General features: G+C 38.2%; 2 protein-coding genes and 1 long non-coding RNA gene across 11 annotated transcripts; all 3 read left to right on the forward strand.

The window, feature by feature from the left end:
• Window positions 1-307: 307 nt before the first annotated feature.
• Window positions 308-8,232, forward strand: sp2 (sp2 transcription factor). 2 transcript variants are annotated; one of them, XM_052568899.1, is made up of 8 exons: window positions 308-383; window positions 1,601-1,677; window positions 2,707-3,447; window positions 4,404-4,622; window positions 4,751-5,036; window positions 5,122-5,308; window positions 6,152-6,345; window positions 6,435-8,232. In XM_052568899.1, exons 1-8 carry the CDS (start codon window positions 377-379, stop codon window positions 6,533-6,535), a joined length of 1,812 nt encoding a protein of 603 aa, XP_052424859.1. In that variant the 5' UTR covers window positions 308-376; the 3' UTR covers window positions 6,536-8,232. The 2 variants fall into 2 exon arrangements, with proteins under 2 accessions (XP_052424859.1, XP_052424860.1); XM_052568900.1 differs by lacking the exon at window positions 308-383 and adding an exon at window positions 390-1,327.
• Window positions 8,233-10,251: 2,019 nt separating this feature from the next.
• On the forward strand, window positions 10,252-11,779 carry LOC127968048 (uncharacterized). Its single transcript, XR_008155883.1, has 3 exons — window positions 10,252-10,370; window positions 10,450-10,564; window positions 11,320-11,779. It is a non-coding gene; the product is annotated as an uncharacterized LOC127968048 (long non-coding RNA).
• On the forward strand, window positions 11,780-27,703 carry si:ch211-69b7.6 (neuroblast differentiation-associated protein AHNAK). 8 transcript variants are annotated; one of them, XM_052568888.1, is made up of 12 exons: window positions 11,780-12,027; window positions 12,372-12,518; window positions 13,085-13,375; window positions 15,714-15,781; window positions 15,906-15,977; window positions 16,078-16,343; window positions 16,906-16,972; window positions 17,274-17,321; window positions 17,428-17,521; window positions 17,693-17,862; window positions 17,944-22,843; window positions 24,275-27,703. In XM_052568888.1, exons 8-12 carry the CDS (start codon window positions 17,319-17,321, stop codon window positions 27,043-27,045), a joined length of 7,938 nt encoding a protein of 2,645 aa, XP_052424848.1. In that variant the 5' UTR covers window positions 11,780-12,027; window positions 12,372-12,518; window positions 13,085-13,375; window positions 15,714-15,781; window positions 15,906-15,977; window positions 16,078-16,343; window positions 16,906-16,972; window positions 17,274-17,318; the 3' UTR covers window positions 27,046-27,703. The 8 variants fall into 8 exon arrangements, with proteins under 8 accessions (XP_052424848.1, XP_052424844.1, XP_052424840.1 ...); XM_052568884.1 differs by having other exon boundaries at window positions 13,085-13,182; window positions 13,275-13,375; window positions 17,944-27,703; XM_052568880.1 differs by having other exon boundaries at window positions 17,944-27,703.
• The last annotated feature ends 235 nt before the right edge of the window (window positions 27,704-27,938 follow it).

Genomic DNA, 27,938 nt, shown 5'->3' on the forward strand with positions numbered 1-27,938 from the left:
AGGCTGCTCTATCTAAATTCTTGTCAATTGCTTTTGATTGATATGCTTTATCCATTTCTAACTGGGCAAGTTAAACGTCAGTGAAATTCAAGCCTGTGTATTATTGGCCCGGCTTATTATTTTGACTGCATCACAACGCCCGCCTTTCTCCTGAAAGCTCGACAATCTATTGGCCAAGAATATATCCTTCATCTGTCATAGAAACACAACCTTATCTCATTGGCCGGAACAACTGTCAATCATCCAAATGCCCTACTATGATTAGTTAGGTCCGAAAGCTCGCGTTGATTGACAAGTAACCTGATTGGCCAGAGGTCGCAGGTGGGGCGGAATCTCTTGTGGGCTCTTCAAGGCTTCACGGAGAGCGAATGTCGTCATGAGCGGTGGGTAGGAATTATAAACGTTGGTGTTTATACTACTATGTTACTTTCTTAAACATTTTCTCGAGCGAATGGAACCGATGTGTATTTTATGTCGTAACTAGAACGCACAAGTAAAAAAAAAAACATGCGTATCACGGCGATTGTACCAAATGCACACTTCCGGAATCACGGCTCTTTTCCGCAGCGAAGAGTTTATCTGGCTATAGTTAGCACTTTAGCATGCTAAGACAGCAGTTTCCTTCTCCATCAGTGCACTATTGAGTTTGTCTGCCCGCAGACAGAATAACCTTTGAATAGCGCACTGCGTGCTCGTAGAAAGACGTAAATGTGTAAACGGCTGGCTAAGACATGATATAATATGAGGTTAAATAGTTATTTTAGAGAATTCATGTAGCATAGCTCAACCACTTGCAGGCATCTGACGTGTAGCCCGTTAGCGTTAGCCGCTGGCTTCAGTCTAAAGCTTTAACTAAACTGTATGTTGCTTTTAAAAATATCACTCTCTTCCCTCCAACCACGAATTTTGCTGTAAATACACAAGCGTTGGTTACCAGCGGCTGTGCTCAGATTTTCAGCCTGATTAGCTTGTTATGACAACAAGAGGCAAAACCGTTAAAATATGATGGCAAAAACGTAACGTTACTGTGGTTTAATATTCCTAGACTTGCTGTGATTTTGATCCAGGTCATATAAATGTGAATAAACGGTTCATTTAGCTAGATTTGACTGCCAATTAGCGAGCAAGTGTTTGTTTGGGTTAGGATCGGGGTCAATGGGGTCAATGCTGGGTGTTTACCATAGATGTATCTCTCTCAGTCCTTGTTCTGACGAAGCCCAGCACTTCAGGACCAGGATTGAGAACATCTTATGGTGTGCTATTAGTGGATTGAGTATTAAAGCCTGTCCCGCTGAATCACTCCTCTCCAGGGTTTAGATTATAACAGGTAACGCCTTCATAGCTACCGAAAGTGCATGCCTTTCTGTTTTGTTTATTTTGCTTTGAACAAAACAATCGTGTTATTTGATTTGTTCAGTATTTCCAGTTTCTATGCAAACACTGATCACAATGCTGTGGTGCTTTGGAAAATAATGACACAGTACATGAGCATGCATGCACAGTCTATGTACAGAATTCATTTGACTCTCCTGGTGCATTATTTCACTTTCAAATGTAAATTGATTGATTGCACAATTCAGATGTTTTCTTTTTCTCCCAGATCAAAAGGACAGTATGGCCACCACTGTCGCAGTCAGCCCCAGTGAATATCTCCAGCCCTCCACCAACACCTCTCAAGTAAGCTCCCATCTGTCTGTATTTTTAGGGATGCTTTGGTTAAAAAAAAAAAATCTAACCCGATAAGCCAATAATTATTTTAATGCAATGACATCTACAGAAGTCATTTAAAATGAAACTACCATTACTGGTTATTCTCAATTTTCTTTTTATAAATTTCATATTATGACATTCAAATAAAATGTCTATAGTTAGTGAAGTTCAAATTCAATTTTTTTATTATTGAAAAGGATGTATGTCAAAACTTTCACACAATCTAAATAGTGAAGTTCTAAATTATTTTTTATTGATTTCTTTTATTGTGAGTCAAAACTTGAAATTGAAATGTTTGTAAAAAAAAGAAATAAATAGTCAGTAACAATGGGGTTAGTTGATATTTATTAAATTATGACTGTTTATTAAGCCAGGCAATAAAAACAAATAACTGCTACTACTCAAAATTTCACATTTAATTCTGTGTATCTTGCTGTTTCTTTGTAATTATTTGTGAACTTTAATAGTTGTTTCTGAGATAAGTTTTTTATAAAAGTAAATCCTACACCAAACTACACTACGTGACTTTTTTGCCCCTCTACAGTCTGGACAAGTTGACACTAGTTGGCGGGAAGGCAAAGACAGTTTGCACATTTGAGTTGACAGGTTTCACAGAAAAAACAGAAAAAAAAACGTGTAGTGAATGATGAGCTCAGACACAGTTTTTTTTAGCTTCAAACTATGAATCCATCCAGTCATCAGAGATCGAACATGTTGAGCCGGTTTTAGAACACTTTGTTTTCATTTGTCACACGTATCCTAGCAACAAGGCACATGATGCACGGTTTTTCCTCTCTAACCATTTCTAGGCTCAGCAAGTGTTTTAAAAGTTATCTAATGTATTCTGGCCTTAAGCTGCATATTTGACAACTGCTGTGAAAGTTTAATGTCTTTTCTTGTATTCTGAGGTCTCTTTATTCACTGCTCTGCTCTGTTCATGAGTTCTTGCTTGCATTCTTACAGTTATAAGTCTTACAGTTATACTCTCTCATGTAGGATTCCCAGCCCTCCCCGCTGGCACTTCTGGCGGCTACCTGCAGTAAGATCGGGCCTCCGGCCGCCCAGGCCCCAGTCAGCACGCCACCATCTCAACCAACCACGCGCCGTCTGCACCCCATCAAGCCCGCTCCTATTGCCCCGGCTCCACCCAAAAACCTTGGATTCCTCTCAGCAAAGGGAAATGTTATCCAGCTTCCCGCTGGACTTGGTTCGTCAGGGGCCAGCCCTTTTGTCTTCACTATTCAGAGCCCTACACGTCCAGCAGGCACATCCACTGCCAACATCCAGTACCAAGTGATTCCTCAGTTCCAGGGGTCTCAGACCATTCAAATGATGCCTCAGGGAGGACAGATCCAGATCATCCCCGGAACCAACCAGGCCATCATCACCTCACCGGTCACAGTTCAGACCGCCACACCAGCCCCGCCACCTCTGGCCCCGGCCCCCCAGCAGAAGACGCTGGCGATCAAGCCGTCTTCTCAGAAGCGGCGGCAGAATAATGCCAGCATAAATGCTAACTTTGTACGGCTCCCTAGTGGACTCACACTCCCACTCAATGTTAGTACGAGTGAGATCATTACAGAGACTGCTGCTGCTCCAGTGAAGGGAAAGAGGGGGAGGAAGAGACAGGTGGCTATAGCTCCGCCCACTCCAAACCCTCAACCGAACTCACCGCCACCTGTAGCTGAACAAGTCGAAACCTTGCTAATAGAGACCACATCCGACAACATCATTCAGGTAAGTGTGTTTGTGTAGTTCTGCTATGGCTTCCTGCTTGAGCTTTTTTCAGTTGCTGGTTTCATGGATGTTGTCTCATCTGACCGATTTCTACATCTAAATGTCCTTTGTGGTTTACACTGTTCTGTGTTGGCATGTGTCTTAAGGGAAAATCAAAGGATTTTCAGATCTTTTGTGTTTGTTGCGCAAAGTTTGCACAAAAATGAACCCCAAAATGAAAACACATCGATGTGATATTATTCCAAATAAAAATATATTTTTAGGATCATGACATTATTATACATGACTGTTAAGTATATTTCATGCACAATGCAAAATAATTCCTTCTCAGTATCAATGTCATAAAGTACCAATAAATTATAAAGTAGATATACATCATATTAGTTTTTATGCTGGGTTTAATTAAATCTTTCAAATTTTCCAATAATCATTAGTATTTGACAGTAAAAGTACTGCGTCACAGTCATTGTTCATTTAGTATTATTTATTTATTTTTGTTTTAATTAAAAATATTTTTACAAAAAATTAAGAGAATTTGGTATAAAATATATATATATATATATATATAAATATGTATATATATATATTTTTTTTTGTAATGTGCTGTGATCATATTATTAGTTTTTTTTATTGTATGTTCAGGTTTCTTATTTTAATTGTAGTTTTTATTTATTTCCTTTTAGTATTTTTTTTGTAACATTTAAAATTCTGTCTAAGATAAAATTTTAGTTTAGGTTTTAATGTAATATTTATATTTTATTTCAGGATTAATTTGAAATAATACCAGTGTTGCAATGGTATTATTTGTAGTCAACAAAAATGATCTTAATTATAATTATGAGAATGTAATATGAGGATCACAATTGAGAATATATTTTCTAAAATTCACCCCATACGTATGCAAGCAGCTGTTTTTGTTGATTGCATATGTCCCTAATAATCTCTTTCTGTCGCAGGCAGGGAATAACTTCCTGATCGTGCAGAGTCCAGGGGGGGGTCAGCCTGCTGTGGTGCAGCAGGTGCAGTTGCTTCAGCAGAAATCAGATCAGCAGGTCGTTCAGATCCCCCCGCAGGCTCTAAAAGTTGTACAGGCCGCCTCTGCCACACTTCCCCCTGTACCACAGAGACAGACAGTCACGCCCAGTGTGCAGGTGCCCTCCCCAGAACACACACAGGTACATCAGAAACCCCCTTTTTGTTTATTTCCTCTTTATGATTTAATCAAGTTCAAGGGCAGTTAAGATTCCATTTAAAAAAGTTTACAATTATCTAAAGATGTCATGCATGTGCTCTGCTCTCCCAGTTGCTGTTTAAAACGGCCTCAGGTGAATGGCAGGCTGTACAGATACAGGAGACAACAGTTAGCACACCAACAACACCCACCAGCACGCCCACCCCTGCCATGGTCACTAAAAAGGCTCAAACAGGGACAAGGAAAGAAAGGACTCTCCCTAAGATCGCCCCGGCTGGAGGGGGGCTGATAACACTGAACGCAGCCCAGCTGACATCTGCTGCTCAGGCAGTTCAGACCATCAATATTAATGGTGTCCAGGTGCAGGGTGTTCCTGTGACAATCACCAACGCTGGGGGTGAGTGAGTGAGTGCTTCATTTCGATGCACATCCAGCTTGTTATGTGATGTTAACTCTGCTGCACTTTGCCTGGTGTGTTTTAGGCCAGCAGCATCTCACGGTGCAGACGGTTCCAGGTGCGGGTCTGCAGCTGGGCGGTGTGCAGACACAGACGCAGACCATGCAGGTGGAACAGACGCAGACACTCGCACTGGAACTGCAGAGTCAGCCAGGAGAGAAAAAGCGGCGCATGGCCTGCACCTGTCCAAACTGCAAAGACGCAGAAAAGAGGTGGGAAAGCTTCACATATAATGGGTCTGTTTGTAATTGGGGTAAGATGGGTCTGGGCAATATGGCTAAAATATCACAAATTGTCTTTCCCATGTTGTTTGATATTGATATTTATTATAATAATTGATACCGGTAAATGAGCAGTTCAAATTAATGCTAAGTTTGTTTTATTCCATCACTTGCTCATTAATGGATCCTCTGCAGTGAATGGGTGCCGTCGGAATGAGAGTCCAAACAATCGATAAAAACATCAGTTAACGTCTTGAAAAGCTTTATGTTTTTAATAATTTCACCATTAAGGCAGCACTATTATAAATACATCAGATTATTGATTTTTAAATGGGTTGCTTATGATCATAATAATGCTTCCCTCAGTGAAAATGTTTTTCTCACATCAAAATCCAATGACATATGTTTAGGACTGCTTTCATATTTCTAAAAATAATAAAAAATTATTATATTATTAAATGTTTTTTTTTTTTTGCTTGAGTGAAACCGCATTACTTATTCACACAGAGAAATGCCGCACATAAAGATTTAAAAACAATAAAATGTATTGAACTGAATGTGCATGCACACTTTTTAGCAATACTCTGCCAATAGTGTAGAAGCAGGCTACTCAAAAGTTTTCTCTGATAATTATAATAATGATATTTTCTTTCTGATAAATATCAATTCAATTCAAATGGTCAAGCAGCAAACTGGCCTGGGTTTTGTTCTGTGTAGAATAACTACTGTTTGGATGTAACTGTGATGCAGATCCACACAGATTTTACAATTATTTCTCAATGGTCATTATATGAAATACTCAACGTGTCAGAAATCCCTTTCTGCATGCTGCAGGCCAGGAGAGGTGGGGAAAAGAAAACACATCTGCCACATAGCAGGCTGTGAAAAGACCTTTCGAAAGACTTCGCTGCTGCGGGCGCATGTCCGACTGCACACGGGAGAGAGACCCTTTGTGTGCAGCTGGGTCTTCTGCGGAAAACGATTCACACGCAGTGACGAGCTGCAACGACACGCCAGGACACACACGGGTACGCAAGCTACAAACACACACACGCCTTAAATACAAGTGTGATGCATCACCGTTTCAATTCTCCTCCTCTTTTTCGTCTGTTTTCAGGAGACAAACGCTTTGAGTGCAACAAGTGTCAGAAACGTTTCATGCGGAGTGACCACCTCACAAAGCATTACAAAACACACATCAACACAAAGAGCCTGTGAACGTCGCCTTTCACAGGCTTTCGAGAACTTGATGGGGATCAGAAAGAAAAACGCTGTTCCCAGGGCTTGTGAGATGGGAGCATTCCCTGGAAGATCACCTGTTTTCACCAGCCGTTTCAGGGTAAACTACACTTCTTTTTACTGTCCCTCATCAACAGAGGAACGCTGGCTGGCCGTAAAGTGTGGCCCTCAACTGGGATTCATGAAGAACATGGATGCCAGTTGTGTTTTGGCTGATTCCTCTGTAATACAGAGCAGAAAAGACCTCTGTCTTGGCACCAACAGACACTCGAAACCGCTACTTTTCCCCCTGCACTTAAACTTTTTCACACGTTTTTGGTTGTTTAACTAAACCAAGCCCCTCACATGAAGTGTAGCAGCTAATGGACAGTGTTTCCTGGCTTTTATTGTGTAAATGTTTGTTTTCATGCGTACAAACATACATTTGTACATACTATGGCAAATTTGAATACAAAAGTGACGCTTCGGACAAACTCTTTGACCCAGTTCAATTATAATCAGTTGATAAATGTTTTTTTTTTTTTTTTTAAGTCTGCTTTGGAATTTTAAACAGAAGCTTGAAACTTTGTATAACTTTAGTTGGTTGTTTTTAATATTAGTGGTTTGGAAATGAAATATTTGGCTTTTACATACTTGGCCATGTTAGACTATCATGTTTTATATAGAGGAGATAAACAGGACGGTAAATATCTTGGGACTTGCTACACGTTGAAAGGTTGATCATCATCATAAGGAATAACTTATAAAAAAAAAAAAAAAAAAAAGCTGAAATGGCATTGGATGTATGCAGGTTGTGTCTTTATTAAAACACTGCAAATGTGTCCGTAAAAAAAAAATCGGTAAAGAAAACCTTGTGTGTAAATGTTCTCGTGTAAAGCAGGATGAAGTGTCTCACAAAACAGGACGCAATGTAATGAAAATGTGATTGAATGCTTTATTTCATTGAAGGTACTTGTAAGTCCATACCGATGGATTTAATGGTTCGCTAAATTCAGTCATTCCTTTCAAGTTCATCCAAGTTTTTGTCCAAGCTCTCTAAAAGAGGCCTTAAGAAGAAAAAGAAATCTGTGCTCATGTATGTTTGTATAGTGTCTGAGTTGTATTTGGGTGTAAAATGTAGGATAATTGTTACACAAACGTGTATTGGCTATTGCTGCCAAACATGAGAGATATGGACTGTGTACAGTGTAAATGAGAAGGAAAACACAATGTTGTATAGTTTCATTCCTAATAGATTACCCTTTTTATTGACTAAAAGTTGCCTTAGTCTGCAGCACCCCATATTTAAAGAGATTTGTCTTTTTCCAGGGAACTGCATTTGTAGACCTGCTTTAATTATTAATATTATTTTTTTTTGTTTCCTTTTATTCATTTTTGTCTAACTTATAAAGTGTGAAGAAATGCCAATTTATGTGCACTGACCAAATTCAGGGTTTTCACTGAGTGGGTAATACAATTTTTTGGTTCATGTACCTACATCTGATTTGACAGAATAAAAAGTTCTTTATCTATCCTTGATAAACCCCACATTTAAAGAGCCCTGGTTTTGAAAATCGGTAGGTAACCCTGTGTTTGTATAACTTGTATTGAGGAGCTTAGACCAGAGAACTTGCTATCTTTTTCTACAGTCAGACCACCGCTCCCACTCACCCAATAAAGCATAACACAAAACACAAGTGTTTCTCTGTTTTTCAATGAAATCAGTGCTTTCCCTTACTCTCATCTTCAAACCCACACATGACTTTCTGTCATGACTTCATGCACACATCAGGAACTGAGCCCACAGGAATTTTACAGTATACAAGTTCTGTTGTACATCAACCTATTCCACACAGTGCCCCACTAAAACTTTGGATGTAATGTTTAAAACCTTGCTAAATTTTTCAGCTATAGACTGGTACGTTTGACTTGAGTCTTAATTAACCCTTTTGCACAATACATAAGGTTAGATCTAGTCCATACTTAAAGGAATAGTTTACCCAAAAATTTGCATTTGCCGGAAATTTATTTGAGATGTAGATGAGTCTTTTTATGGGAACAGATTTGGAGGAATTGAGCATTACAACATTGCTCACCAATGGGTCCTCTGTTGTGAATGGGTGCCGTCAGAATGAAATTCAAAACAGTTGCTAAAATAATAATCATCACAATAATCCATACCACTCCAGTTCATCAGTTAATATGCATCTTGTGAAGCAAAAAGCTGTGTGTTTGTAATAAACAAATCCATCATTGTGGTGTTTTAACATTAATAAAAAAATAAAAAAAACTCCCCACTGACAGCAGAGGATCCAATGATGTAATGCTAAATTTCCCAGAATCTGTTCCCATGAAGAAACAACCTCATCTACATTTTGGATGACCAGAGGGTGAGTATATTTTCAGTAAGTATTCATTTTTGGTTGAACTGTTATTTTAAGCACAACACAGAAGTCTGGTGCTTTCTCTCATTGGCTCTCATTTTCAAACTTTGATGAAAACTGATAATTAATCAAATCCTAAAAATCTAAGTAAAACACGTCATGCAACTATAAAAACCGAAGCATGTAAAAGTGTTTTTAAATGAATGATATAAATAACTCGATAAAAATAAAAATAGACTGACTGAATTAAAATGTCGGGAATTCTTGTACTGATCGATCCAGGCATGCCTTTTTGTGGCAACATTAATCTTTTATAAGATTTGCGTGTTTTTGTTTGTTTTCTTATTACTTGCCATTTAAACACAGTTATGAAATTAATCTAATAGTAAATGAAATTCGTATATGACTGCTGCATTGTTATGCATGGCAGATTCATTAAATGAATAATGTGCTTAAAACATTGATTCATGCATTGAATTAGTGCATTTTATATGGGTCACGATTTTTCTGCAGTGTGTCCTGAGGACCCTCTGTCTGCTGTTGAGATGGACCAGGCGAGTTTTTCCTGGAAGCAATCAGAGGAACATGATTCTATCAGTGCACCTGATGACAAGACAGAGGATGGGTGGCTAAAACGCTGCTTTTATCTGCATGCACTCAATCTCAGCATTAAAAGGGAATGTGCTTCTGCAGGAGCAATTAGCCGTTAAGTGGACCGTCAGAAGATCAGTTGTTTCACTTTCATTCATATAAATATATTTGTCTCCTTTAAAATTAGTTTTCAAATAATCTGTCAAAAGTTTAAATAATGCAAAAGTGTATAAGTTTGTAAATGTTTTTGCTTTCTTGCTCTAAGGCTCTCTGGTGGCTGTGGTGGGAAAAGTTTGCTGTTGACCTCCATAACAGGAGAGCTAACCAGGAACTGATTTATAATATATGTATAAAGTTACTCTTTAAAGGCAAAGTATAAACATTAACATTCTTGAAAATGTATGGTCTGTTAGATTAAAAACAAAAACTAGTGCAAGGGTCATGCACACCTGACACTGATGCATGGATGCATAGGATCAAAAAAAAGAAAATCTAGTAGAGAAAAATCATCCTAAAATAGAACTAAACTAAACTAAAATTGCTCTAAAGACTGCATCTTTACCACAAAGGAAGATCTCTCTTTGGTAAAAGCCCCGACAGACTGCAAGGACATCAGCAGTGCTAAGGAGAAAGGTACTGGTGCTTTTCAAATGAATGTGTGAACCATGTCCATGAACTTATGCAGATAAACCTTCTTCCTCAGATGCTATAGGCCGAGAGGAAGACGAAGCCGGAGCTAGTGTTTGGGGAGGAGCAGAAGCAAATGGGCAAGCTGTCCTGGGCTGTGTACCGCTCATATTGGAGGACAGTGGATAGATGCATGGCTGTGGCTGCTCCGCTCTCCCTTCTTCTAATGCAAGGTATTAACAACTGTATCAATGTAAGCTGTATGTATTATAAAATATCACTACAGTAACTACTTGGGTTTTTCCTTCAAAGCCTCCAGAAATGTGTCCGACTGGTGACTTTCTCACTGGATTTCCCATTTGAAGAACAATACGACTGAGCTGGTGTCACTGTCAACGCTGACCTTCTTCTCTCCTGAGAGACTTGTGTGAGTTAGATGTTTCATTCAATCTATTACACTACCTTTCAAGAGTTTGGGGTCTGTAAGATTGTTTTAAAGAGCATAAGGCTGCATTTAGTTGATCAATAATACAATACAAATAATGATACTGTGAGATATTTCAAAAGAACTGTTAATTTATTTCAAATTGTGATTTATTCCTGTGATCAAAGCTGAATATTTAGCATCATTACTCCAGTCCAGTTGTCACATGATTTTCAGAAACCATTCTAATATGCTGATTAGCTGCACAAGAAACCTTTCTGATTATTATCAGTTTTAAATACAGTTTAATATTTTTATATAAGCCAAAAAAAAAAAAGCAAACTCTGGATTCTTTTATTAATAGAAAGTTTAAAAGTAGACGTCATTGTAATATCTTTACCATCGCTTTTCAGCAAGTTAATGCATCTATGCGGAATTAAAGTGTCGATTTCTTTCAAAACAATCTCATTATATAAAGTATGAACTAGTGTGACTATAAAGAATTAGAAAAATAAAGCAAAACTAATTATTTCACATTGGCAGAACATTATATATGCATAATATATAATGGGGGTTGACATGAACATAACATTAGAGTTATATATATTATATCTATGCCAGAAATCGTATTTAATGCCTTATAACATTCTCTTTTAGGTAGATATTATGTAGAAATCATGTTTCTGTCTTGTGCACGTTGCATCTTATTTAAATTGTTTTGATTCGAGTATCTCCATATACTCCATCACTCTTATTAGGTTTCACGCAACTGACAGAGGTTCAGATACTACGGGGAATACAATTTCCAAGAATCTGTTCCCATGAAGAAACAAACTCATCTACATTTTGGATGACCAGAGGGTGAGTATATTTTCAGTAAGTATTCATTTTTGGTTGAAATATTACTTTAAGCACAACACAGAAGTCTGGTGCTTTCTCTCATTGGCTGTACTGTTATTTATCATTGGCTCTTTGGAATACTGATGAAAATTGATAATTAATCAAATTCTAAAAATAAAAAAATCTAAATAGCATGTAAAAGTGTTTTTAAATGAATGATATAAATAACTCAATAAAAATAAAAATAGAATGACTGAATTAAAATGTCAGGGGAATTCTTGTACTGATCAATACAAATAATGATTCAATGATGACAGAGGTTCAGGTACTACGGGGAATGCAAGCTCTGAGTTGAAGTTTTACATGACCGTGTATGGATCTTTACACCATAGTCTTAAACATTCTCCTGGCCAATGTGTTTGGGCTCCATTGGGTGCTGCTTCCCTTGCCTCCTCTGGGGGTGCTCTACTACTAAACTCACTGTTTTTATCACCTCTGAAACGTGTGTAGCCTCACGCTTTTCCAGTTTATTCACACTTCTCCGAAACACTCAGCGGTCTGTCTACAGTGGACACCAGGTGTGTTTGGTTTGAAGAAATTTCTGGGTCATATTTCACAGTGAAATAGTTAAGTAAAAATTATTTTGCATAAAGAAAATTAAGCTGTTTTTGTTGCATTGTGACATTATTTTTCTGACTATTACTTATTACTCACATTACATTTACATTATTTAATACATTAAATCTATTAAATAATTATTGATATAGTAATGATTATTTTGATCATTCAACTCAATGTTAAGTAACTCAATGATAAAACACAAGGAATCTCAAGTGTTGTTATTCATTGTGTAATGAGTTCCCTCAATATTTTTTAACACCTACTTGATGACACTTAAATAAATGTTGAGAATTGCCAGAAAGTGCTTGCAATGCTGATTTAAACGGTATTTTTGTGTGTTTGAGAGCAGATTTGAGGAGGAGAATGAGAGGCGCTGTCTCTTTAACAGTAATGCTGCCATGCAGTGGCTGGACGTTCGGCTGCAGATGACCGGTGTGTCTCTGAAGTAACCGTCATCCGTGTGATCACTGTGATCCAGCATCAGCTCAAATCCCAGGTTAACTTCTTTATAAGATTAGAGTGTAAATTCACATGAAAGGCATTTAGCAGGTGCTCTTTACCAGAATCTTTAGCTTAATGTCAGACAGCCACAGTCAACAGAGCTTTGAGAATGTTAACTATTGGGCAAATTATGAATTAAAATAAGTTTCACATGTACTTTATTGGTCTATAATGGAATGTTTATGAAACCCGACTCTACTGCAGCACTATTGGCCAGTTTCAGAAGATCATCATCCAGTCTCTGTCCTATGCACTGTCCATCACCAATCTAATGTCAGGCTTGATTTTCAGCTTTGCGCAGGCAATATATTTTAATCATCCAGGATCCCTTCCTGTTCTTCAGCACAGTGCGAGAGAACCTTGATCCCCGTGGCCTCCATCCAGACTTACAGTTGCTGCCCTTGAGCAATGCCACCTGGGAGATTTAGTGCAGTGGATCAGTTAGAGTCAAACACTTTTGATTGTTGTCTTACTTGATAGGATTTATCTAGGGCATGAGAAAATGCTGTCTTTAATATTCTTCTTCTTTTTTTTTTGCTTTGTCTGTGTCTCCCATTACAGGTGGCCTGGATTCGGAGGTTGAAGAGAGGGGAAAGTCTCTGTCTGTGGGCCAGAGGCAGCTGCTGTGTCTTGCCCGTGCCCTTCTTACAGAGTCTAATGTATAAAACTAATGTATAATTAAAGAACAACATGGACCATGTCAAACAAACAATCTTACCTTTGTACTTTAATGTTATTTATGTTTCAATAGATTTCATACATTGAAGCGTCGACCATAAGACTGACTTGCTTCTGCAGAAAACTATCAGAGAAAAATTAAAAGATAGATCTGTTCCAACCAGTGCTCCACAGGTATTAAATTGTAGCGATGCAAAACTGATTTTCTTTAAAAAAATAAAAAAAGAATTGTTAACACAGCAAGAGTGCACAGTTCTGCGAGGCATTTCTTAAATCAAACAAAGCGTTTAAATTGTAAAAGTATATTTGCAACTATTTTATGATTGTTAATCCTTTTAAATTACTATGATTATCTCTGTTAACCTTTGTGCTGAACAGTCAAGCACACTAGCAAGCATTTTAGTAAGTGCATGATTAGGTTTAAGACAAGCTGCCAAAGAAAATGATGGTCTTGTTGTTTGGAACTAAAAAAAACTAAACCTGGTAGTGACTTTTTTTTAAATTAACGTAACAAGTTAATTTAAAACACTTTTCAAGAACAGTTCTGCTGCCATACAACTCAACCAGTCTTTCTTATCCCACAGACTGAATACAATTATGGACTCAGAGTGCTGGTGATGCATGCTGGGAAGGTGGTGGAGTTTGACAGCCCTGCTGCTCTGAGCCAAAAAGAAGAGTCTGTTTTCCAGAAACTCTCACAGTCATGCCCACAAATATTGGCACCCTTGGCAAATATGATCAAAAAAGGCTGTGAAAATTCATCTGCATTGTTAATCCTTTTGATTTTTTATTAAAAAAATTCACAAGGATGTATCCTTTCATTGGATAATAAGAATTTAAAACAGAGGGGAAATATCATTATGAAATTAATGTTTTTCTCAAATACTCGTTGGACACAATTATTGGCACCCCTAGAAATTCTTATGAGTAAAATATCTCTGAAGTATATTCCCATTCATATTCACAATTTTGAGCACTCCAGCATGATTATAAACATGAAATTATCCAGCCATTGCTTCCTGTTTCACAGAAATATAAAGTGGAGGGAACACAAAGCCCAAATGCCCTTAATCATCCATCACAATCAGAAAAACCAAAGAATATATTTCTGATGTGCAGCAAAAGATGATTGAGCTTCACAAATTGGTGAAGTGGCTTTAAGAAAAGAGCTAGAGCAGTGACAATTCCCATTTCCACAATCAGGACAATAATTAAGAATTTCCAATCAACAGAAAATGTTAGAAAACTGCCTGAAAGAGGACATGTGTCTATATCGTCTTAATGCGTGGTGAGGAGGTCAGTTTGAGTGGCTAAAGAAGGATCACAGCTGGAGAATTGCAGAAAATAGTTGAGTTTCTGGTTCAGAAAACCTTTAAAAAAATTGTCAAACAGAACCTACATCAACACATGTTGTTTGGGAGCGTTTCAAGAAAAATCCTCCTAGCTCATCCAAAAACAAACTGAAGCATATTCAGTTATCAGCCAAGACTGGAACTTCAAATGGGACTGGCTTCTATGATCAGATGAAACTAAAAAATGAGCTTTTTAGCAGCAAACACTCAAGATGGGTTTCGTGAAAACAGGGATAAAAAGTACCCCATGTGTACAATGAAATATACAGCTGTATTTTTGATGTTGTGGGCCTATATTTCTACTGGAGGTCCTGGACATCTTGTTTAGACACATGGCATCATGGATTCTATTAAATACCAACAGATAAAAAATCAGTAAGTGACTGACTCTGTTAGAAATCTTATAATGGGCCCAGTTTGGATGATTCACTCGTACAATAATCCAAACACAAACCTCAAAAACAACATAGAAATGGGTCACGGAGTTCAAAACCAAGCTTCTGCTATAGCCATTCCAGTCCTCTGACCTGAACCCTACAGAAAATGAGAGGAGGGAACTGAAGAGGAGAAGCTGGGAATCTGAAGGGTCTGGAGTGATTCTGGATGAAGGAATGGTCTCTGATCTCTTGTCAGGTGTTCTCTAACCTCATCAGGCATTATATGAGACAGTTTTGAGCTGTTAAACTGGCAAGTGGAGGTTTAAAAAATAATTCAATAAAAGGGTGTCCTTAATTGTGGCCAATGTGTATTAGAGAAAAACATTTATTTCATAATGATATTTCCGCCCATTTTAAATTCTTATTATCCAATGAAAGGATACATTTTTGTGATTTTTTCAAATAAACATCAAAAGGATTAACAATGCAGATTAATTTTCACAGCCTTTTTTGATCATATTTGCCAAGGGTGCCAATATTTGTGGGCATGACTGTATGTGGTGGGCAAGACTGAGTATTGTATTTCCAGCTAAGAAAGTCGAGTAGTTGTCCTATGCATGGCGACTGCATATGTGCAAATACCTGTAGTGTATCATGTTATAAAATGTAAAACATTGTAAAACTCAGGAAATGTTTTGTTGTTGTTTTAGAAACGGTCTCATTTGTATGTAATTGTTTTAGAAGTAAATGTGTGTGTTTTTTTTATTATTGGTCTGTTTTCAGATTTGTGTTTATTTTTATTTATTGGCCTTCAGGAGGATCTCCTCAAAGTATTTTCCCTCTTCAAACAGGTAAAAAAAAAATTTTTTTTTGCAAACTAAGGTGTGAGAGTCCGACTGTTTTTTAATATTTATTTCTGTGGTTTGAATGCATTCTCTCTTCTGAGAATTCACAATGCCTAATTGGTTTCATTAGAGGTGTGAATGCTCGTAATAAGGCCGTCTCCACCCAGAACAACCTGCGTGAGCGGGACTACGCCTTGAACAGGTGAACGTTTTCCAACTTGTATGAGTCATATGGGAGTACATGTGTGCTTCGTTAAACCCATTTTATAACAATTCCTTTTGATTTTCTCCCATCAATCTAGAATTAGGGAGAGGTTTGTTTTTGTTATGTCACCCTGCCTCCAATGCAGAACAGGCAGTGATGCTGAAGCTTTATTAGGTATGTGTTTGGCCTGGTTGAACCAGTCGGTCCACTCTTCAGGTGTATTACTTCCAGCAGTGAGAATACCATAAACAGTGAGAAGAGAACAGAGGTGAACACGGTCTCATCCAGTCAAAACTTGTCTTCAGCATGGCACATTATCACCGCTGACACTGAACAAGGATTTAAAAGCTCACTGGATACAAGGTAAGGCTTTCAGATTTACAACAGTACTTTGGACTGAACTCTGTTGTGTAAAACTATGTATGGCACTTAAAGTAAAGTTTGGTTGTTTAGCAAGCATAGGTGTCCAGCTGTTATTGTCATGTATGACTATGCAGCACTCGCAGAGGTTACGCTGATTTAATTGTGCTTTTACTGTCATTTAAGAGTGGTTTAATGTATTAATATTACAAACTGCACTTAAGTCACGTATTAAAGTATTGTACAGGGACAGTTATACGATATTTAAAATTGTGAATGTTTACATTGACACCATTTCTTTGGGGACAACTTTTTCTAAATACTGTTACTGTCTATTACTCTGTATCAGAAATAATGGTCCTGAAGCCAACTTTTAGGTCTTCTACCTTTAATCTGTGTTTACTGTAAATATACAGGTTACCAAATAGGCTTTGTGTATGTATATATAATTTTTCCACTTGGAAATATGTCAGATGGATATGCTGTAGGCTGCTTTAATGAAATGAGACAATTGAATCATTTTTATAAATAGCTGAGCAGGTTATCAAAATATGTGCCCTTACAGATGATCATGGAAGCACCTGGTACCTCTACGATTACACATGTTTAATACAGAGGGTGTGGTTAACAAGGTGAGGTCTCTTTACCGTTTCCTTTGTCTGGCCTAACCTGTTCCTAACGCCCTTGTTACACTATCCCTGAACAATTCCTTGAATACCACAGTTACATCAGTTTCGTCTGCCAGTGGGATAAATGCAGATGTTTAGTTAAGAATTAACTTGCATACCAAGATTCATGCATGCAAAGTGTAAAGTACATTTTAAATGAAGTTAGTGTTGTTTGATCAGCCTTGCTTCATTTTCATTCAGTGTTGTTCACAATGACATGTCAATAATAATTAGTACTCAATTATTACTTCTTTTGCATCAACAGGTTTGAGATTTGGAGGCTTTTCTTCACTGTAGATATATTAGTGAAATGGTATGATATTTTTATTTTATCCAATCTGTATCTGAAGAAAATTTTTCAAGAAATATGAAATATGGAAAAAAAAAAAAACACCATGATATTGTCTTGTAACTTGCAGGCTCTTCGAAGAAGCCTCTCTGACAGCCTGCTACTTGAAGATGACAATGTGTCTGTAGAGGGTTTGGAATACACAGACCTGCACTTTCATGAAGGTACAGTTTTGTGACTGTTTGAATATGATTTTATTGTCAATTGAGCTTTAGATTGCTTGTTCACTTTTACTGTGGAGAAAATGGCTTGCCATGAACATTGATATGGTGGAAATGTAAGGATAATTGTTTGTAATAGACTACATTTCACAGTACTTTACATTTCCATTTAAGATGATGAAATTGTGGGTGCCAGTGGTCAGTTTGAACTAAAGAGGAATGAACAAAAGAAGAGTGAAGCTGTGGACATTTTAAAGTTGATTGATAATGACAAAGGGATAACAAAGCATGGTTTGAAATCCAGCAAGAGCTTGGAAAGCCTGGATATCAAAGCTCCAAATGAGGTCTGTGCACATCACATTCACTTTTTTTTTTCCTCCTGAAAGCCCCAAACAAATTAACTTATGATTCAAATGTTTCAACAGGTGTGGAAAGATTCATATGACAAACTCTACAATGCTAAAGTCAAGAAATACATGAAAGGAAATAAAACTGTTAAGGAAAACAGATATGGAATACACAATGGGCCAGTGACAACCCAAACACTTGACCGCAAAAACGGTCAAGTAAACGTTTCGGCTTTACTTGAGAATGCAGATCGAATGCGTCCCAATCCATATGACACAGAATTTGGCAATCAAGTGGGGCCATACATGGTCCAGTATGATGCCAAGGATTCTACAGGTGAATATGACTCCGAAATGTTAGTACAAGGATCTGATCTGCTGAAATCAGCAAAGATCAAAACCAGTATTTCGAGAGATTTTTCATCGCATCATTTCACAAAGAACTCGACCAGTGTTGATAGGGAAATGAACATACGTGGTGGAACATATACAGATCCAAAAACAGATGTTGGAATTAATGCACCAGATTCAAATCTTAAACTGTCAAATACCCAAGGATCTCCTGTGATGCACCTCACAAAAGGACATTTTAAAGGCCCAAAAGCAGTGCTTAATTCTTCTGATATAGATATGGATGTACCATCAGTTAATGTCAAGAAGTCAAAATTTAAACTGCCAAAGTTTGGCCTATCTGGAAACAAGAATACAGACATCAGTTATGATGGAAATATGAAGGGGTCAACACTGGCATACCCTGAAGTATCTGCAGGTCTTAATGGTTCTGATATACAAACTGATGGACCAAAGGCTAATTTCAAAGGTCTAAAAACAGATCTTCCAGACATGGAAATGTCATCTGGAAAACTGAAAACCCCCACTTTCAACATGCCTAATTTTGACCTGTCAGGACCCAAAATAAAAACACCTGACTATGATCTGTCCGCTCCCAAATTTAAAACAGACTTTGATTCACCAGACTTCAACATCAGAGGTCATAAGCCAGACATCACAGGACCTGACATGGATGTTGATATTCCTGATGGTACATTTAAAGGACCAAATTTCAAGAAACCCAATCTTGACTTAAATGCACCTGATCTTGGCATAAATGTGCCTTCTGGTAACCTTAAACTGCCAAAAGTTGACTTCTCTGGTAGCAAGCCAGTAGGACCTGATCTTAAAATCAAATCTCCAGACCTGAATCTCAAAAGCCCCAAAATTAAGGGAGGAATCAATACCCCAGACATGGATCTGACTCTCCCTCAAACTGATTTGAAAGGCCCAAACCTCGATATGAAATCACCTGATATTGATGTTAATGGCCCTTCAGGAAAATTTAATATGCCAAAGATAAAGATGCCCAATTTTGGCCTGTCTGGTTTGAAAGGACCACATATGAACATGGATGCTGACATTGATAGGCCAGACCTCAGTCTAAGTTCATCAACTCCCAAACTTAATGCAGGGATAAACAGTCCTGATATTGATGTACATGGTCCTAATGTTGATCTCAAAGGACCAAGGACAGACATTACTCTTCCAGAGATGGACAAGCCTTCTGGAAAAATGAAAATGCCCACTATAAAAATGCCTAAGTTTGGTGTCTCAGGACCAAAAATAAAGACGCCTGATTATGATCTAAAGACCCCTGAAATGGATCTATCAGCTCCAAAGTTTAAGGCAGACTTTGATTCTCCAGACCTCAACATTAAAGGTCATAAGCCAGATATCACAGGTCCAGATATGAATTTTGATCTCCCTAAAGGTCAATTTACAGCACCAAACTTAAAAACACCCAATCTTGACATGAATGCACCTGGCCTCGACATCAATGCTCCTTCAGGTACACTGAAGAAGCCAAAAACAGATCTTACGCTTCCAGACATGGACATGCCATCTGGAAAAATAAAAATGCCTAATTTCAAGATGCCTGATTTTGGTCTCTCAGGACCTAAAATGAAAAAGCCTGACTATGATTTGACGACTCCAGACATGAATATTTCAGCCCCAAAGTTTAAGGCAGATTTTGATTCACCAGATATAACAGCACCCAATGTTAATGTTGATTTCCCTAAAGGTAAAATTCAAGGACCAAATTTGCAGACACCAAATATTAACATGAATGCACCTGACCTCGACATAAATGCTCCTTCAGGTAAATTTAAGCTGCCAAAATTTGACATCTCTGGAAAAAAAGCAGAAGGACCAAATCTTAAAATGAAATCTCCAAAGCTGAATCTCAAAAGCCCCAAAATTAAGGGAGGAGTCGATACCCCAGACATGGATCTGACTCTACCTAAAACTGATTTGAAAGGCCCAAACCTAGATATCAAATCACCTGATATTGATGTCAATGGCCCTTCAGGTAAATTTAATATGCCAAAGATGAAGATGCCCAGTTTTGGCCTGTCAGGTATGAAAGGGCCACATATGAACATGGATGCTGACATTGATCAGCCAGACCTTAATTTGAATGCATCAACTCCCAAACTAAATGCAGGGTTTAATAGTCCTGATATTGATGTACATGGACCTAATGTTGATCTCAAAGGTCCGAAAACAGATCTTACATTTCCTGACATTAACATGCCATCTGGTAAAATGAAAGTTCCCACTTTCAAGATGCCTGATTTTGGTCTCTCAGGACCTAAAATAAAGACTCCCGAATGTGATCTAAAAAACCCTGAAATTGATCTGTCAGCCCCAAAGTTTAAGGCAGAATTTGAATCGCCAGAAATCACAACCCCAGACTTGAATATTGATAACCCTAAAGGGAAAATGAAAGGACCAAATTTCAAGAAGCCCCATCTTGATGTGAATGCACCTGACCTTGACATAAATGCCCCTTCGGGCAAACTGAAGCTGCCAAAGTTTGGTATCTCTGGTAGTAAGCCAAAAGGGCCTGATCTTAAAATCAAATCTCCAGACCTGAATCTCAAAAGCCCGAAAGTAAAGGGAGGAATCAATACCCCAGACATGGATCTGACTCTGCCTCAAACTGATTTGAAAGGCCCAAACCTAGATATGAAATCACCTGATATTGATGTTAATGGCCCTTCAAGTAAATTTAATATGCCAAAGCTAAAAATGCCCAGTTTTGGCCTGGCAGGCTTGAAAGGGCCACATACAAAGATTGATGCTGATATTGATAAGCCTGACCTTGATCTGAGTGCAACAACTCCCAAACTTAATGCAGGAATAAATGGTCCAGATTTTGATATTCATGGACCTCATGCTGGTTTCAGTGGTCCAAAATCAGGCCTTACGCTTCCAGACATAGACATGCCACATGGAAAAATGAAAATGCCGACTTTCAAGATGCCTGATTTTGGTCTGTCGGCACCAGAAATAAAGACACCTGAATATGATCTGAAGACTCCTGAAATTGATCTGTCAAGTCCGAAGATTAAGGCAGACTTTGATTCCCCAGATCTCAGCATTGGAGGTCATAAGCCAGATATCACAGCACCTGACATGAATGTTAATTTCCCAAAAGGAAAAATGAAAGGACTAAATTTCAGGAAACCTGATCTTGACATAAATGCACCTGATCTGAAGGGGAACATAAATTCCCCTTCAGCTAAACTGAAGATGCCAAAATTTGGCTTCTCAAGTAGCAAACCAAAAGGACCTGATCTTAAAATCAAATCTCCAGACCTGAATCTCAAAAGCCCCAAAATTAAAGGAGGTATCAATACCCCAGACATGGATCTGACTCTGCCTCAAACTGATTTGAAAGGCCCAAACCTAGATATCAAATCACCTGATATTGATGTTAATGGCCCTTCAGGTAAATTTAATATGCCAAAGATAAAGATGCCCAGTTTTGGCCTGTCAGGTTTAAAAGGGCCACATATGAACATGGATGCTGACATTGATCAGCCTGACCTTAATTTAAGTGCATCAACTCCCAAACTAAGTGCAGGGATAAATAGTCCTGATATTGACATTCATGGACCTAATGTTGATCTCAAAGGCCCGAAAACGGATCTTAAATTTCCAGAGATGGACATGCCATCTGGAAAAATGAAAATGCCAGCTTTCAAGATGCCTGATTTTGGTCTCTCAGGACCCAAAATAAAGACTCCTGACTATGATTTGAAGACCCCAGAAATGGATCTTTCAGCTCCAAAGTTTAAGGCAGACTTTGATTCACCAGATATCACAGCACCTGACATGAATGTAGATTTCCCTAAAGGTAAACTTAAAGGGCCCAATTTCAAGAAACCCAGTCTTGATATGAATGCACCTGACCTTGACATCAGTGCCCCTTCAAGTAAATTTAAAATGCCAAAATTTGGCTTTTCCGGTAGTAAGCAAATAGACCCAGATCTTAAAGTTAAATCTCCAGACTTGAATATCAAAAGCCCCAAAATAAAGGGAGGAATCGATACCCCAGAAATGGATCTTAGTCTCCCTCAAACTGATTTGAAAGGCCTGAACCTAGATGCCAAAACACCTGATATTGATATTAATGGTCCTTCAGGTAAATTTAATATGCCAAAGCTGAAGATGCCTAAGTTTGGTGTCTCAGGACCAAAAGTAAAGACACCTGACTATGATTTGAAGACCCCTGAAATGGATCTGTCAGCTCCAAAGTTTAAGGCAGACTTTGATTCTCCAGACCTCAACATTAAAGGTCATAAGCCAGAAATTACAGGTCCAGACATGAATTTTGATCTCCCTAAAGGTACATTTAAAGCACCAGACTTAAAGACACCCAATCTTAACATGAATGCACCTGACTTCGACATCAATGCCCCTACAGGGCATTTGAAGCTGCCAAATTTGGGGTTTTCAAGTAATAAGCCAAAAGGCCCAGATCTTAAAATCAAATCTCCAAAGATGAATCTCAAAAGCCCCAAAATTAAGGGAGGAATAGATGCACCAGACATGGATCTGACTCTGCCTCAAACTGATTTAAAAGGCCCCAAACTAGATATCAAATCACCTGATATTGATGTCAATGGCCCTTCAGGTAAATTTGATATGCCAAAGATGAAGATGCCCAGTTTTGGCCTGTCAGGTTTGAAAGGACCACATATGAACATGGATGCTGACATTGATCAGCCAGACCTTAATCTGAGCGCATCAACTCCCAAACTAAACTCAGGGTTAAATGGTCCTGATATTGATGTACATGGTCCTAATGTTGATCTCAAAGGACCAAGGTCAGACATTACTCTTCCAGATATGGACAAGCCTTCTGGAAAAATGAAAATGCCCACTTTAAAAATGCCTAAGTTTGGTGTCTCAGGACCAAAAATAAAGACGCCTGATTATGATCTAAAGACCCCTGAAATGGATCTATCAGCTCCAAAGTTTAAGGCAGACTTTGATTCTCCAGACCTCAACATTAAAGGTCATAAGCCAGATATCACAGGTCCAGATATGAATTTTGATCTCCCTAAAGGTCAATTTACAGCACCAAACTTAAAAACACCCAATCTTGACATGAATGCACCTGGCCTCGACATCAATGCTCCTTCAGGTACACTGAAGAAGCCAAAATTTGGGTTATCAGGTAGTAAGCCAAAACGCCCAGATTTTAAAATCAAATATCCAAAGCTGGTTTTCAAAAACCCCAAAATAAAGGGAGGAATAGACCCCCCAGACATGGACTTGAGCCTGCCTCAAACTGATTTAAAAGGCCCAAACCTAGATATCAAGTCACCTGATGTTGATATTAATGGCCCATCAGGTAAAATGAATATGCCAAAGTTAAAGATGCCCAGGTTTGGCCTGTCAGGTATGAAAGGGCCACATATGAATGTGGATGCTGACATTAATAAGCCTGACCTTAATTTGAATGCATCAGCACCTAAACTAAATGCAGTGTTAAGTGGTCCTGATATTGACTTAAATGGGCCCAATGCTGATTTCAAAGGCCCCAAAACAGGCCTTACTCTTCCAGATATCGACAAGCCTTCTGGAAAAATGAAAATGCCAAATTTAAAGATGCCTAAGTTTGGTGTCTCAGGACCAAAAATAAAGACGCCCGACTATGATTTGAAGACCCCTGAAATGGATCTGTCAGCTCCAAAGTTTAAGGCAGACTTTGATTCCCCAGACCTAAACATTAAAGGTCATAAACCAGATATCACAGGTCCAGACATGAATATTAATTTCCCTAAAGGTACATTTAAAGCACCAAATCTTGACATGAATGCACCTGAACTTGACATAAATGAACCTTCAGGTAAATTTAAGCTCCCAAAAGTTGGCTTCTCGGGTAGCAAGCCAAAAGTTCCAGATCTTAAAGTTAAATCTCCAGACCTGAATCTCAAAAGCCCCAAAATTAAGGGAGGAATCAATACCCCAGACGTGGATCTGACTCTGCCTCAAACTGATTTGAAAGGCCCAAACCTAGATATGAAATCACCTGATATTGATTTAGATGGCCCTTCAGGTAAATTTAATATGCCAAAGATAAAGATGCCCAGTTTTGGCCTGTCAGGTTTAAAAGGGCCACATATAAACATGGATGCTGACATTGATCAGCCTGACTTTAATTTGAATGCATCAAATCCCAAACTAAATGCAGGGATTAATGGTCCTGATTTTGATATTCATGGACCTAATGCTGATTTCAAGGTTGCAAAAACCAACCTTGCATTTCCAGACATGGACCTGCCATCTGGAAAACTGAAAATGCCCACTCTCAAGATGCCTGATGTTGGTGTCTCAGGGCCAAAAATAAAGATGCATGACTATGATTTGAAGACCCCTGAAATGGATCTATCAGCTCCAAAGTTTAAGGCAGACTTTGATTCCCCAGACCTGAACATTAAAGGTCATAAGCAAAATATCACAGGTCCAGACATGAATCTTGATTTCCCTAAAGGTACATTTAAAGCACCAGACTTAAAGGCACCCAATCTTGACATTAATGCACCTGACGTTGACATAAATGCCCCTTCAGGTAAATTTAAGCTCCCAAAAGTTGGCTTCTCGGGTAGCAAGCCAAAAGTTCCAGATCTTAAAGTCAAATCTCCAGACCTGAATCTTAAAAGCCCCCAAATTAAGGGAGGAATCAATACCCCAGACATGGATCTGACTCTGCCTCAAACTGATTTGAAAGGCCCAAATCTAGATATCAGTACACCTGATATTGATGTTAATGGCCCTTCAGGAAAACTGAATATGCCAAAGTTAAAGATGCCCAGTTTTGGCTTGCCAGGTGTGAAAGGGCCACATATGAACATGGATGCTGACATTGATCATCCTGACTTTAATTTGAATGCATCAAATCCCAAACTAAATGCAGGGATTAATGGTCCTGATTTTGACATTCATGGACCTAATTCTGACTTCAAGGGTGCAAAAACCAACCTTGCATTTCCAGACATGGACCTGCCATCTGGAAAACTGAAAATGCCCACTCTCAAGATGCCTGATGTTGGTTTCTCAGCACCAAAACTCAAAACATCGGGCTATGATCTGAATACCCCTAAAATGGATCTGTCAGCTCCAAAGTTTAAGGCAGACTTTGATTCACCAGACCTTAGCATCAGAGGTCATAAGCCGGATATCACAACCCCAGACTTGAATGTTGATTTACCTAAAGGTAAAATTAAAGAACCATATTTCAAGACCCCCAATCTGGATTTGAACACTCCAGACTTTGAGACTGATACACCTTCAAGTAAATTTAAACTGCCAAAGCTGGGCTTCTCAGACAGCAAGCCAGAAGGACCTGATCTTAAAGTCAAATCTCCAAAGCTGAATCTCAAAAGCCCCAAAATAAAGGGAGGAATCGATACTCCAAACATGGATCTGACTCTGCCTCGGTCTGATTTGAAAGGCCCAAACCTAGATATCAAATCGCCTGATATTGATGTTAATGGCCCTTCAGGTAAATTTAATATGCCAAAGATGAAGATGCCCAGTATTGGCCTGTCAGGTTTGAAAGGGCCACATATGAATATGGATGCTGACATTGATCAGCCCGAACTTAATCTGAGTGCATCAGCTCCCAAACTAAGTGCTGGGATTAATCGTCCTGATATTGACATTCATGGTCCTAATGTTGATCTCCAAGGTCCAAGAACAGACCTCACACTTCCAGACATGGACATGCGATCTGGACAGATTAAAATGCCAGCTTTAAAGATGCCTGATATTGGTTTCTCAGCACCCAAAATAAAGACACCTGACTATGATCTAAAGACACCTAAAATGGACCTCTCGACTCCGAAGATTAAGACAGAATTTGATTCCCCAGACTTCAGTATCAGAGGTCATAAGCCAGATATCACAAGTCCAGATATGAATGTTGATTTCCATAAAGGCAAAAAAATAAAAGGACCAAATTTCAAGAATTTTGATGTGAACGCACCAGACTTTGACATTGATTCTCCTTCTGGGAAAATGAAACTCTCAGGAAACATGCCAGAAGAAACAGATTTTAAATTCAGCTCTCCAAAGATGAATCTTAAAACACCCCAAATGAAAGGAGGATTTGATAGCCCTGATTTTCATGGCCTGGGGTCTGATGTTGATTTTGGTACCTTTACACAAATGCAGGCTAACAACTTTGCAGTCCCACGAGGTAAAACAAAGGCATCCATGATGTATGGTCTTGATACTCCCACAAGAGACGTCAGAATACCGACTCATCAGAAATATAGTGCCCCAGAATTTAACATGCAGGACCCCTACTATGACTTGAAAAGAGACATGAAAGTTTCAGGACAAGCTCAGTGGCCTACAATGCCAAAACATGTCTCTGGCCAGACCAGAATTTCTGGAGTAGGTCCAACACCTTCCGATGTTTACTACAATGATATGGCAGGGGCATTCAGGTCAGGACATCATAAAACAACAGCAAGTAACTTTAATATTGATGGCGACTGGAATAATATATCAGTGCCTAAACTTCAAGTTTCAAGAAATAGAGAAAATCCAGCTGTGGGAAATTCCAATATGGGAGTGAATACCATGCAAAGATCAGGTGATAATGCAGGTTATTACAGGAAGATGGTTCCTAGACGTTATTACACTACTGATGATATATGCTACACTTATAAAGGGATGCCTAGAAGAAATGGATGGGGCAATGGGCTTATTGACAATAGTCGCAGACAGACAATGAGACATCTGCAAATACATGCAATGGATCTGGAGGTTCCAGAAAGCACTTTGAAAAGGTCGAAATTTAACATTCTAAAACTTATATAGTATGATCATTAAAAGAAAGGGATATGGGTGACAAGAATGAGCTTGTCCATAGCTATCATGATTACAGGGCCGATAAGAATGTATATATTAAAATCTATACAAACTTAGAGTAGATATTGTAAATGTTCTTGAGCAAACCTTTTTCTGCTTCTTAACACTGATGAACAAGTCTTTCCCTAAAGGAGATGTTATATTTGAAATGTTAGCATACACTTGCACTTACTGTATCATAGATCATTGGTTATAAGTTTTGAAAGTTTGTGTACTATAGTATGTATATGTCACAAAATATGTGACAATATTAAGTGGACTTGCCTGATTAAGTATTGTAAATCATATATATTTTGTAAAAGATGTAAAATGCTATAGTAATGTATAAATACAGTGTGGATGAAATATACAAATATAAAATGGTTTGTTTGGATAATATAACTTTATTTTTTATTTTGTCTTTTAATTTTCACAGATTTTTAGTTTTTTATGCTCATTGATACAATAAGGTACACATATGGGGAATTTGTATTGAAGTATGTATATAAATTATTGGTGAAATATTCCTACTAACGTTGTTGATTGAAGATACAAAAGCAGTTGTTGTTGTAGAATACTTCAAATGTTATGCAACTGAAATAAACATAAAAGTGTATCATTTTCTAAAGTGGAGTTTTTGCTTAATTGCTACTTTAAAAAACTTTTCTATATAGAGTTTTTGCACATAATGACAAAATCTGAGTATACAAATAAAGGTGCTTAACGATGCCATATTTTTTTTTTTCCTTTTCTAAATGGTTCCATAAAGAACCTTTAAAATAAAGGTGTTTTAAAAAAAAGTATTTCACAGCTGTACCATAGAAGAACCATTTTTGTTTCCACAAAGAATTATTCAGTCAACG

Source organism: Carassius gibelio, chromosome B11 (genome assembly GCF_023724105.1).
Source record: "Carassius gibelio isolate Cgi1373 ecotype wild population from Czech Republic chromosome B11, carGib1.2-hapl.c, whole genome shotgun sequence".
NCBI classification, from domain to species: Eukaryota; Metazoa; Chordata; class Actinopteri; order Cypriniformes; family Cyprinidae; genus Carassius; species Carassius gibelio.